Raw genomic sequence first — 11,984 nt, forward strand, 5'->3', positions numbered from 1 at the left:
TTGAAATTCATTGTGGAAAATAATATAAAAAAAAACTAATAATTAGAATGTAATAAAGGGGGGGAAAGGGATGAAAATTGGGTTTGTTTGCTTACATAGTTTGAACAAAATGGAAAGCACATGAAGGCTTTGGAGTAAGACACCCTTTTTCTTTTTGCAGGTTAGGCTTAGCCCGGCAAACTCATGGCCACACTCTCTTCCCTTCTCTTATCTTCTTCTCTGTGCTGAAAGAACCAAACATTTCACTCTCAAACAACAAGACCCCTTGTTTTATTTATTTAAGCTCTCTTCTTTTATTGTTTACGGTGGATCTCAAGCTGAGTTAGCATCGGCTTTGTAGATCTTCTCTTGAGTGGGCAGTGAACTGAAATATTACATATATATGTTATATTATATAAAAAGGAGATGGATATCGAGGAACATGAAGAGCAACTAGAAGAAATGGGTGTGGCCGTTCCATTTCCACCAGGATACGACTCGCTCGGCAACTCGTCAGCTGTTTGGTCGAAGATAGGACCCGTCGGCGGCGGTGGCGAAGGTGGGGCGGCGTCGAGAAAAGTGGGGTCCGGTATTCGGTATCGTGAGTGTCTCAAGAACCATGCGGTGAGTATCGGAGGACACGCGGTGGATGGCTGCGGCGAGTTCATTGCGGCAGGTGATGAGGGGACCCTTGACACCTTGAAATGTGCTGCTTGTAACTGTCACAGGAACTTCCACCGTAAAGAAACTGAAGGCGAAGGCAGTAATATTTATTATCCTCACCACCATCAACAGATTCAACACCCCCAATTCTCTCCCTACTATAGGGCGCCGCCACCGGCCGGGTATCTCCACCTGACGCAAACGCCACGGCAAAGGCCCTTGGCCTTGCCGGCAACGTCGGGAGGTGGTATTGCCGGTGCCTACAGTAGAGAATATGAAGATGTTTCGAATCCTAGTAGCAGTGGCGGTGGAGGTGGAGGCAGTGAGGGATTAAAGAAGAGATTTAGAACAAAATTTACGCCTGAACAAAAAGATAAGATGCTTGATTTCGCTAAGAGGCTTGGGTGGGAGGATTCAAAAGCATGATAAAGCTGCTGTGGAGCAATTTTGTGAAGAAACTGGGTTGAAGAGGCAAGTTCTTAAAGTCTGGATGCATAACAACAAGTACACTATCGGTAAGAAACCCTAATTTCCAACAAGAAAAATGCTTCAATAATGTTACTTGGGAAGTAAAAAAAAACATCAAAGAAGCATACGATAATGGGAATTTGGTATTAGGGTTCTTGCCTTTCTTCTTCTTTTTTGTTTTTGTTTTTGAATTAGTTTCCGTTACTATTATCAGTGGTGATCAGTGTATGATGATGATGATCTGAAGTTTCTGATGAGTACATTGTTGCCAACTCTACTTTTTCTTTTTTATTCTAAGAGTTCTTTTAGCTCATTAAATTTCCCATTTTTCATTAATTAATAGTATTAATTTATGATCTTTTCATCTCTTACATATAATTCCAATTCTCTATGGTCGAAACTTCACTTTTAGTTCGTACATAGCTCAACTTACAGTGGTGCAAGGGGATCAAGGAAAAGAAAAGGAAAGAAAAGAAAAAAAGCAAGGTTAAGTTGTGATCATAAATTCATCATCAAAGGATCGATGGAGAGTTTCTCCAAGTCCAAGTTGAACTAAAACTTATTTAGCATGCAAAGCTGGAATATTTTCTCTATGTACTATAAGTTATATTAATTATGTATTTTCTCTCACCTGAATTAATTTCTTTCAACCTATATTTTGCAAACTCTCATGACACTTTTCCAGCTGAACAATTCCTCCAAATCACCATTCAGGAAAGAAGTTGACAAATGAGCTTACGGGAGTTCTCAGTTTTGGTTTATTTTCACCTATACTAATTAGTAATTATCCATTTTCCATTAATAATTTACCTTTTCATTTTTCATCTTATCACTTAAATTTCTTTGTTATTTATAATCTTAATTTTTCCTTGACTTCACGTCGTATACTTGATTCTTTCCCTTTTCTTTCTTGGTACTTAAAAAGAAAATGAGCAGAGAAGAAGTTAGGAGTGTTTATTAACATGGCAGAGAAGCCACAGTCTCTGCCAGTTTTATTGTAGTGTTTCAGACTTCTTCTGACCACCCAAAGGTCCCATGGATGGAACGTTAACAACACCTTTTTATTATTTATCCACAATAATTACTTCTAAAAATATATTAAAAATATGTCAAAAAATTAACAAAATAGGAAGAGTCGTTTGAGATATATATGTTTATATCATTGTGGGAGAAAAGAAAAAGAAAGCAGAATATGAAAATATATGTGGGAAGAAACTGAACATGTTTGATGTTGGGGAAAGTCAAGTAAAGAGCAGATGGCATCGTGGAGAGTTGAAGCTGTCGGAAATAAGAGTTTCAAAAAGGAGTTGGAGTTTGTTTTTTTTTGTTTTTTTTGGGGGGGGGGGGTTCTTTTTGGGGTTGTCCCTGTTTAACAACATGTGGGCTCTCTGTCTCCAAACAAAAGTAAACTGGAATAATATTTTATTAATTGCACTGACATTACATCTATTCTATATCATCTCCTCCTCTCTTCCTCTTGTGTTGTTGTTCTTCAATGTTCACCCTTCACTTCCATTCCATACCTTTACACGTAAATAAATAAATAAATGAAATACCCCTTTTTTCAGTTACTGGCTTCATCCAAAGAATATGTAACTGTTACAGTACTATTAATGGCAAAGGACCAATTTTGCAGCTTTTGGTTATTATAGGTCTTATTTTGGGACGGACGATTAGAATTGAGATTAGCTAAAAAATGTGAAAATATGGAATGCATGGCCCATGATATCAATGTATTATCATCTGCCACTAAAATAGGTGTATGTTTCCCACTATCAGGCTGCCAGTTAAAGATGAAGACAGACAAGCTGACCTGGCCACAACATCCACTCTTCGGTCAGATTTTGGACCTACTAGTGGATCTGTCGGTTCCACCACATTTGGGCCAATAAGCACACCTCATCAAACAAACTGTTTGTTAAATTGGTGGGTCTTTTGACGCCGAGGTTTCAAAAGCCCAGCAGTAGGGGTGTACAAAAAATCCGAATATCCGATTTTACGAAAAAATATCTGAAACCGGATTTGGGAAAAATCGGTTTTTTTTAACCGGATCGGATTTTTTTAAACCGGTTATTTTAACCGGTTTGGAGAAAAAAACCTAGACCGGTTTTTTTACCGGATAAAAAACCGGTTTGAAAAAAACCGGTTAAAAAACCGGTTTTTATCCGGGAAAAAAAAACCGGTCTGGGTTTAAAAAACTAGCCGTTAATATAGCCGTTTGTGACCGTTTTTGACCGTTTTTTTTCTTTAAAAAATTACCATTTTACCACCCTAAACATGTATAAATAGGTTGGGGATGTATTTGGTTGATTACAACTTTCTCAAATCTTATTACACAACACTTAAACATCTCTCAAATCTTAGTTTTGTAATTTTTTATTCATCATGAGTAACACGGCTGAATCTTCCGTCGGGGGAAACCTTGAAGTCGTGAGAGTGATCGAACACACTCGAAACAAAGATATTTGGGATCACTACGATTTATGTGAGATGTCAAATGGCTCGAGGAGGGCGCGTTGTAAACTTTGTCTAAAGTTTCTTGCATCGGAAGGAAACACAACGTTGAAGAACCATTTGACAAAATCATGCAAGGCACTTCGCTCAAGATCGGATCCTAGTCAATCGAATCTTACACCGCAATGTGGTGTTTTTGTTTACGACAACGAAAAATTACGAGAAGCGTTTACAAAGTTCGTGATTACAAAAGCATTGCCGTTCGACCACTTTGATGATGAAGATTTCACGACAACAATTCAACAACTAATGCAACCACGTTATACTCAAGTAAGTCGTACTACCCTTAGAAGAGATGCTATAAAAATGTGACGTACGGCGAGGGAAAAAATGATTTTAGGATTCCAAGAACACCGTTATGGTGTGTCGCTTACATGTGACGTTTGGAGTTCCCCTCATAATACCGGAAATTCTTTTTAGCCGTTACGTCACATTGGTTAGATCAAGATAATTGGCAAATGATGAAAGAACAATCGCGTTTGAATTATTCGGTGAGCCGCATACCGGTGCTAATTTATTTACACTTTTAAAAAGGGTAATTTGTCTTTATAAATTAGAAAATAAAGTTTTTTCTATATCCTTTGATAATGCATCGAATAATACAAACGCGGTTCCAAGATTGAAAATATTACTTTCACCGATTTTAGATGGTGCGTTTTTTCATACCCGTTGCGTTGCACACATAATTAATTTATCCGTGCAAGCCGGTTTGAAGGTTATTGAGCCAATTAGATTAGAATTTAAAACAATGATAAAATCGGTTCTTTGTAACAACAACAAAAGACTAAATGATTATAAACGATTTTGTAAGTCTGTTAATAAAAAAACTTTGGGTCCTAATTTGGATTGTCCAACTCGTTGGAACTCAACTTGGATGATGATGCATACTGCCTTAAGGCAAAGGGAAACATTGCAAACATTTCACGATCGGCTTTTCGAGAGGGGTCATGTCCCAAACATTTATCCGGATTCGAGTTGGGAAACTATAGCCAAAATAACCGATTTGCTTGAGGTTTTTAAAAATGCAACAACTTTTTTATCCGGTGTTTATTACCCTACTAGCCCGTTGGTTCTTAATCAAATATTTTTGTTGGCTACCCGACTAAATGACTTTGAATTTGAAACCGAAGTTTTTCAAGAAATTGGCTTTGCAATGAAGGAAAAACTTTTAAAATATTTTAAGGAGATTCCCCCCATTTTTACTTGTGCCGCCGCTTTAAACCCAACGTTAAATGTTGGTGGGATTGAAACACTAATTGAACAAATTGCATTTGCTTTTAATCTAACCGATGATGAACCCAACTTTGTCCAAAACCAAATAAATTATTTTAACAAATGTTTTCGAGACATGTTTGCAATTTATTTAACTAAATACGGATCAAGTAGTGTAATACACGATCAAATGAGAATGAATGCGGAATCATCTAGTAGACGTCCAAGTAACATAAATTTGAATCTTTTTAACACTCTTGTAAATTCTCAATCCAAACGATCACGTACTACCACCCCAAGTAGCGAGTTGGGAAATTACATGTCATGCGATTTTCTATCAAAAATGACATTTGAAGAGTTTGAAAGTTTGGATATTTTGGCTTGGTGGAAAGAAAAGGAAGCACAATTTCCGATTCTAGCCGCCATGGCCCGTGATTTACTAACCGTCCAAGCTTCTACGGTAGCTTCGGAATCCGCTTTTTCTGTTAGTGGCAGGGTTATATCGCAACGGAGATCAAGACTAAGTCCCGAGTCGGTGGAAGTATGCATTTGTTTAAAGGATTATTTGGATGGAGCGGCTCGTAAGCAACATATCACCACCCTAGAAGATGCAATTGATGTCGATTTGGAAGCAAACTTACACATTGAAGAAGTCGAACTTGGAATATCCCCTCCAAACGAAGAAGGCGAAGATGATGAAGAAGAGATGGCAATGTAGTTTATTTTATAACTTTATTTCAATTATCGTAAACTTTGTTTCAATTATCGAACTTGAAGTTTTTAAGTATTTGAATTTATCGAACTTGGAAGTTTTTAAGTATTTGAATTTATCAAACTTGGAAGTATTTAAGTATTTCAATTATGTTGAGTTAATTAAGTATTTCAATTAAATATTTAAATTTATCGAACTTGAGGTTTGATGCTTTCTCTTTGATTCTCTCTTGATTCTAGTTGCTTGATGTTTCTTTTCTTTGATCAATGGCTTCTAAGCTTGCTTAAATACACCTTGAATCACTTCTGAACGTTAGTGATAATTAATGAAGATAATATAGCCGTTTAAGTGTGAAAACATTTAATAAAAATGCTTGGAGCGTGGGGGAATCGGTACCCTCTCATAGGGAATCGGTTTCCTCTCATAGGGAATCGGTTCCCTAAGTGTAAAATTCAAATATTTCGACCGTTGAATAGGGGGGAATCGGTACCCCTATGGGGGAATCGGTTCCCTCCGAGCATTCTGGAAATCTCGGAGCCAAACCATTCAGTGAGGAATCGGTACCCCCTTGGGGGGGAATCGGTTCCCTATGAGCAATCTGGAATATTAAAATCGGTTTTTTTATAACCGGTTTTTTAAAAAAACCGGTTTTTTTAAAACCGAAACCGGTTAGGATATCCGGCCCTCCAAACCGGTTAGAAACCGAACCGGTTATTTTATAAACCGGTTTTTTTTCTATGGGAAAAAACCGGATCGGATAAAAACCGATCCGGATCGGATTGAAATCCGACAAATGTGCACATCTACCCAGCAGTAATGTCAACATATGATAGAATCAAACTCTTTGCACTTATAAAAAATAAAAATAAAAATAGTACAAATAATCAAATTTATGGTAGCAAACCATTTATACAAGCTGATATCTTACCGACACTCGAACATATTCACCAACAATTTATGTTCAACAACGAAAGGAGTCATCTCACAGAGACACTAAAAATAAATAAATTCAATATAAAACATGTTTATGAACATGCTATATCTCAATTATTACAATTCTGACTCAATGTATCTTATCTACATCAATCTACCAATGCAGATACCTTTTTCGGGACATGGTGTAGAGTTCGCATCAAGAGCTACCAGGCTGCAATGCACCTTGAAGATTCTTAACAGCACTGTCATAGTGTACAAACCCCATGAACCAGAATTCATGGTTGTTGACGGAGGGTTAGCTTTGCTAGCCGATGGATTCACTGTCATCGGCTGATGTAATGGAATAACCACCTACATGAATGTGTGTGGACAGGACACAAAATCACATACTAAATAGTATAACAGTTTAAACAAAGGGGGAAAAAAGGTTTAGATTCTCCTAATATGGGGAACATGAACTAATTTGGCAAAACAACTTGGGTTTGAATAGCATTGAATCATATGAGCAATTAAAATTAGTAAAAAATGAGGATGCTCTATTGACAAATGTCCCACCCCGATTCATCTCATATACGATATTCTACATTCAAAATGCCAATTAAGGTCCCTACTCCACTGCCACTAGTGTTCATCAACAACTCTTTACTTGAATGAAACAAACTTAAAATACAAAAGTATGAACTAAAAATTTGTGCGACAAGGGAGAAGTCGAGCCAACAAGATGAAGTTCTTAAAAAACAAGATGACCACACGATGTTGCAAATAACCGGGATGAGTAACGCAGATGCAAAAAGAATCTAGGTTATCTAAGAAGAGTTTTCAGATAACAAAGCATCCCGGATTGTCAACTTCAAGTGATTCACTAATTCACATAGAATCATCAAGTTTGGAGCATTACAATATTGTTTGAAACATGTAAACCAAGAAATGAATGAAATGATAATTCATATCTTTGACATGATATGGAACTGCCAAAATATAACAATATGCTGTCACAGCATCAAAAAGCAGCATTAACTGAACTCGACCCTAGCCCTTAGTTGCATATGCAAAAATTCGAACCAGAACAGAAACGAGCCTGTTTACCTTATAATAGCTGTATTGAGTCTGGTCACCAACTTGATAAGCCAGAGGATTGTCGCTACAAAAAGCAAGCTTTTCGGTTGACAGATATAAAACTCCCACAACAGGACCAGTCGAGGTGGACAAGTAGCAGGCATATGTCTTCAGAAGCTTTTCCTCGGGAACAGTCTCAAATGTTGTCCGGAAGATCTTCTCATAACCACCATCCGCAATAACTTTGGTAGTCTGAGCAATTTTTCCTACAGCAGCGTCAGCAAAACCCGGCCCAGTTTTCACTGCAACAATGAAAACAACAAACTTAAGCCAATTATTGTACTCAATACTGTTCATTCACTTGACAATATGTAAAACAGTGCAGAAAGGGTAATGATCAAAAGATGGAAATAATTACGGTGTTGCCACATGTTCTCAGCTATCTCTTTCGCCTTCTTAGTATCGTCCGCCGCTTTCTTTCCCCATTTCCCCAACGCGTCTGTCACTGATTCCATCTTATCTGCTCTTAGAAAAGGAAGCGGTTACATTTAAATAGAATTCAAACAGTTTTCAAAATTCCAATTTAATATAAAAGTGAAGCAAGTGGGCTACTCTTGACGGAAGATGATTGAACCGGCCGAAGAAACGTAAGGATTCGAGTTCGACACGGCAGGCATGGTGGTGGCAGCACTGTTAGAGATCGGTGCCGGCCGTGGACTGGGATCCGATTGGGAACCCATGGAAACGCTGGTCCAATTTTCCGGTGGAGGAGCGACGTCGTTCGGGTCTAATTTCGGGTAGGGATCGTAAGCAGAAGAGACAGTCGGCGGTTGGGTTGACTCCATGGATGAAGCTGACTGTGTGGCTTCCGGAACTTTCTCATGAACGGTCGGCGGCTGGCTCATGGTTTCGTTGTGTTCCAATCAGATAAAGGAAAAGGAAAAGGAAAAAAAAACGAAAATTGAATTGCTAAACTACGGAAAGCTATTTATCTGGAGAGGGATCGAAATTCAAAAATCAAAAGTTCGTGAGGAAGATGTTCTTTCAATAGCTGTCGGTCGTTCCTCTTTCTTTACGAACCAAGTTTCAACTTTGTAAACCAGGCGAACAGCTGCCACTTGCTTACGCCACATGCTCCTCGATAACGCAACATTACATAGGCTACATTATCTCTCTACTCATTCAGTTTTCAACAAATTTTATTTTAATTTTAAATTTAAATATGGGTAAACTATAACATTGACCACTAAACTATGTAGACCTTTTACTTTACCATCAATCTTTTAATTTTATCAATCAAATCACTTAACTATTTAATTATGTTCAACTTTTCGTTAACAATTGACGGGAATATCGATGTGACAGTTAAAAATATTGATATAATTAAACATTTAGTCCTTAATATTTATATATTCTATCAATTTGGTTCTAATTTAAATTTAATTTAATAAATTAATCATTCAATCTGAAAGTGACACATATTAATACATGATTGAAAAGTTTTATTTATGAATTTTGATTTATTTAATTAAATTATTCTTATCCAAATGAAGTGGAAATAAAGAAAAAAACTTTGCACTCTAGGGGAATTAATCCTATGTCAAGAGTAGTGAAGAAAACAACCAAACGCCTAAACCATTAGGCTAAAGGCTCTTGATGGTTTAGGATATGCGAAAAAACAATTTGTCCTCTAAAGGTTTGTTAATGATAAAACAAAGTAGAAATAAAAATATAGAATTAGAACCTACATAAATTATAAAATAAAATATCATATAAATAATTTAAAAAAATATAATATTTAAATATTTAAATAAATATTAGATTTTTTAATTTTTATGTAATTTTTAAAAAAAAATTATAATTATTTTTATATTTTAAATTAACTTTTAAAATTTAAATTATTTTAATTTATTTTTATTGTAAATATTTCATCAATTAAAATTTAAAGTATTAGTTTTGTTTAATTATTTATGTAATATTTTATTTTAAAATTTAAAATTATTTTAAATTTTAAAATTATTTTAAATATTAAAATTATTTTAAAATTTAAAATTTAATTATAAAAATAAATATTATATTTGTTTAATTATTTATGTGATATTTTATTTTATAATTTATGTAGGTTATAATTCTATTTCTTTTATTTATACTTTGTTTTATCATTAACAAGTTTTTAAAAGACAAATATTATTTGTTGCATATTCTAAACCATTGGTAGCCTTTGGCCCAATGGTTTAGCGCTTGGTTGCTCCTTCATTGCACTTGACATATAGGTTTAATTCCCTTAGAGTGTAAAGTTTTCTTCTTTATTTTTCACTTCAATTTAGTGTTGACACATGTCATCACTTGATCTGATAGAAAAATTATTTAATTAAATAAATTAAAATTTATAAATAAAATTATTTAGCCCTTTTACTTCTATTATCGATATTTTAATTTTATCAATTAGACCGCTAAACTATTTAATTATTCTCAATCAAGTCATTTATCGTTAACATTTAACAGATTTATGACATAACAGATAAATATTTTGGTATAATTACACATTTGATGACTGTTATTTATACATTTTCTCAATTTAGTCCTAATATTAATAAATTAAAATAAATTTAATAATTGAATCAAATGATGCCACATGTCACCACCATTCAATTGAAGGAAATGATTTATTTTATTTTATTTTAATATAATATTTTTATTTTCCACCAATTAGATGTCACTCTCTTATTGAAAGTCCCAAAAAAATGTAAAGTTTAAAAAGGGCACTTGTTCTAAGGATGCATGGAAAACCAACCAATCACCAAACCACCAAGCTTAAGTCACTGCTTAGTTTAAAATTACAACATCTTCTATATAACTTCTACTTTAATGTATAAATACTTAACTTATATTCATAATAACTTTTATTTATTAAAAATATTTATTTACTTCTATAAAATATATGTTTTAAGTTAAAATAAATTAATATATACATTTTTAAGAATAAAATAAACAACATCTTATTTTTATCGAAACTTAAATAAGATATTTTTTATTCTTATCATAACTTAAAATTTTATATTTTATTTTTATTTTAACTTAAAAACATATATTCACAGTATACATTTTTATTTATTAACTTGTATAAAATACTTAATTTCTATTCATAATTTAAAAATGTATATTTTTATTTATACTTAAAAATGTATAAATACTTAACTTATATTCATAATATTTTTTATTTTTATTAACTTATATAAAATATATGTTTTAAAATAAAAATAAAAATAAAATATACATTTTTAAGTTTTGATAAGAATAAAAAATATCTTATTTTAGTTTTGATAAAAATAAGATGATGTTGTATATTTTATTCCTAAAAATACATATTTTATTTTTATTTTAACTTAAAAACATATATTTTATAGAACTTAATAAATATTTTTTGAAGTTAATAAATAAAGTATTGTATGAATATAAGTTAAGTATGTATACATTAAAGTAGAAATTATATAAAAGATGTTGTAATTTTAGACCATTCAACCTTGGTGGAAAATAAATATATTATAATAAAATAAAATAAATTCATTCTTATAATTGAACGGTGACATGTGGTACCATTTGATTCAATTATTAAATTTATTTTAATTTATTAATAGTAGGGTTAAATTGAGAGAATGTGTAAATAAAAATGATCAAATGTGTAAGTATACTAAAATATTTAACTTTCACTTCACCTAATCTGTTAAATGTTATCGGCAAGTGGCTTCATTGATAACAATTAAATAATTAAGTGGATTGATTAATAAAATTAAAAGATCAATGATAAAAGTAAAAAGGCTAAATAGTTTATTGGTTAATGGTATAATTACCCTATTTTCTAAGTAATCCTCCGTCAATCCTTCTAATGTCGGCATTTTACTTTTAAAAATTATGCACAAATCTCTATAACTTTCCTTCATAAGGTCTCAAATCTAAATTTTTAATTTCTTTTTATTTTAAATTGTTAAGGAATTTTTTTATATCTCAATAATTAGAAGGCGGGGAAAAATAATATATTATAATTTTACAATGATTGAATGATACAATATACCTATTAAAATCGAAAGTTTTATAAATTTTTAAAAATTAATATTTTTTAAATAATAAAGGGGAAATAATATATATTAAAGTGTTGTAAATTATTAAATATTAGTTGTTATAATATTAAAGGAGAAGTGACGGGGTCTTCCCCTAAGGAGCTTCCACTTGCAACTGAACATATTATTGATGAAGGTAGTAGTCATATTTTCGTGGAACAACTTAATAAGGTTTTGAATGGTGATGACCTGATGGATGAAATCGAGACAGAGGGGCTAGTCGAACTGGAAAATACTATTGCAACGGTCACGACTGAAAAGGAGGCTAGTGTGGTGGTGGAACCAATCAAAACGGCTAGGAGATCACAGCCCCCTTGGTTGGTACC

The 11,984-nt window shown here is 33.3% G+C and overlaps 1 protein-coding gene and 1 pseudogene across 1 annotated transcript; one reads left to right on the forward strand and one right to left on the reverse strand.

Moving 5' to 3' along the window:
* Nucleotides 1-376: 376 nt before the first annotated feature.
* Nucleotides 377-1,226, forward strand: LOC120216829 (zinc-finger homeodomain protein 2-like). The gene is given in 2 exon segments (XM_039214133.1): nucleotides 377-1,050; nucleotides 1,052-1,226. Coding segments are annotated over 2 exon segments (765 nt in total). The 5' UTR covers nucleotides 377-405; the 3' UTR covers nucleotides 1,172-1,226.
* A 5,185-nt stretch (nucleotides 1,227-6,411) lies between these two features.
* LOC120216901 lies at nucleotides 6,412-8,460 on the reverse strand (annotated as a pseudogene).
* Between the last annotated feature and the right edge of the window lie 3,524 nt (nucleotides 8,461-11,984).

This window comes from Hibiscus syriacus, unplaced genomic scaffold, assembly GCF_006381635.1.
Source record: "Hibiscus syriacus cultivar Baekdansim isolate YM2019G1 unplaced genomic scaffold, ASM638163v2 tig00110174_pilon, whole genome shotgun sequence".
In the NCBI taxonomy this organism is placed as follows: Eukaryota; Viridiplantae; Streptophyta; class Magnoliopsida; order Malvales; family Malvaceae; genus Hibiscus; species Hibiscus syriacus.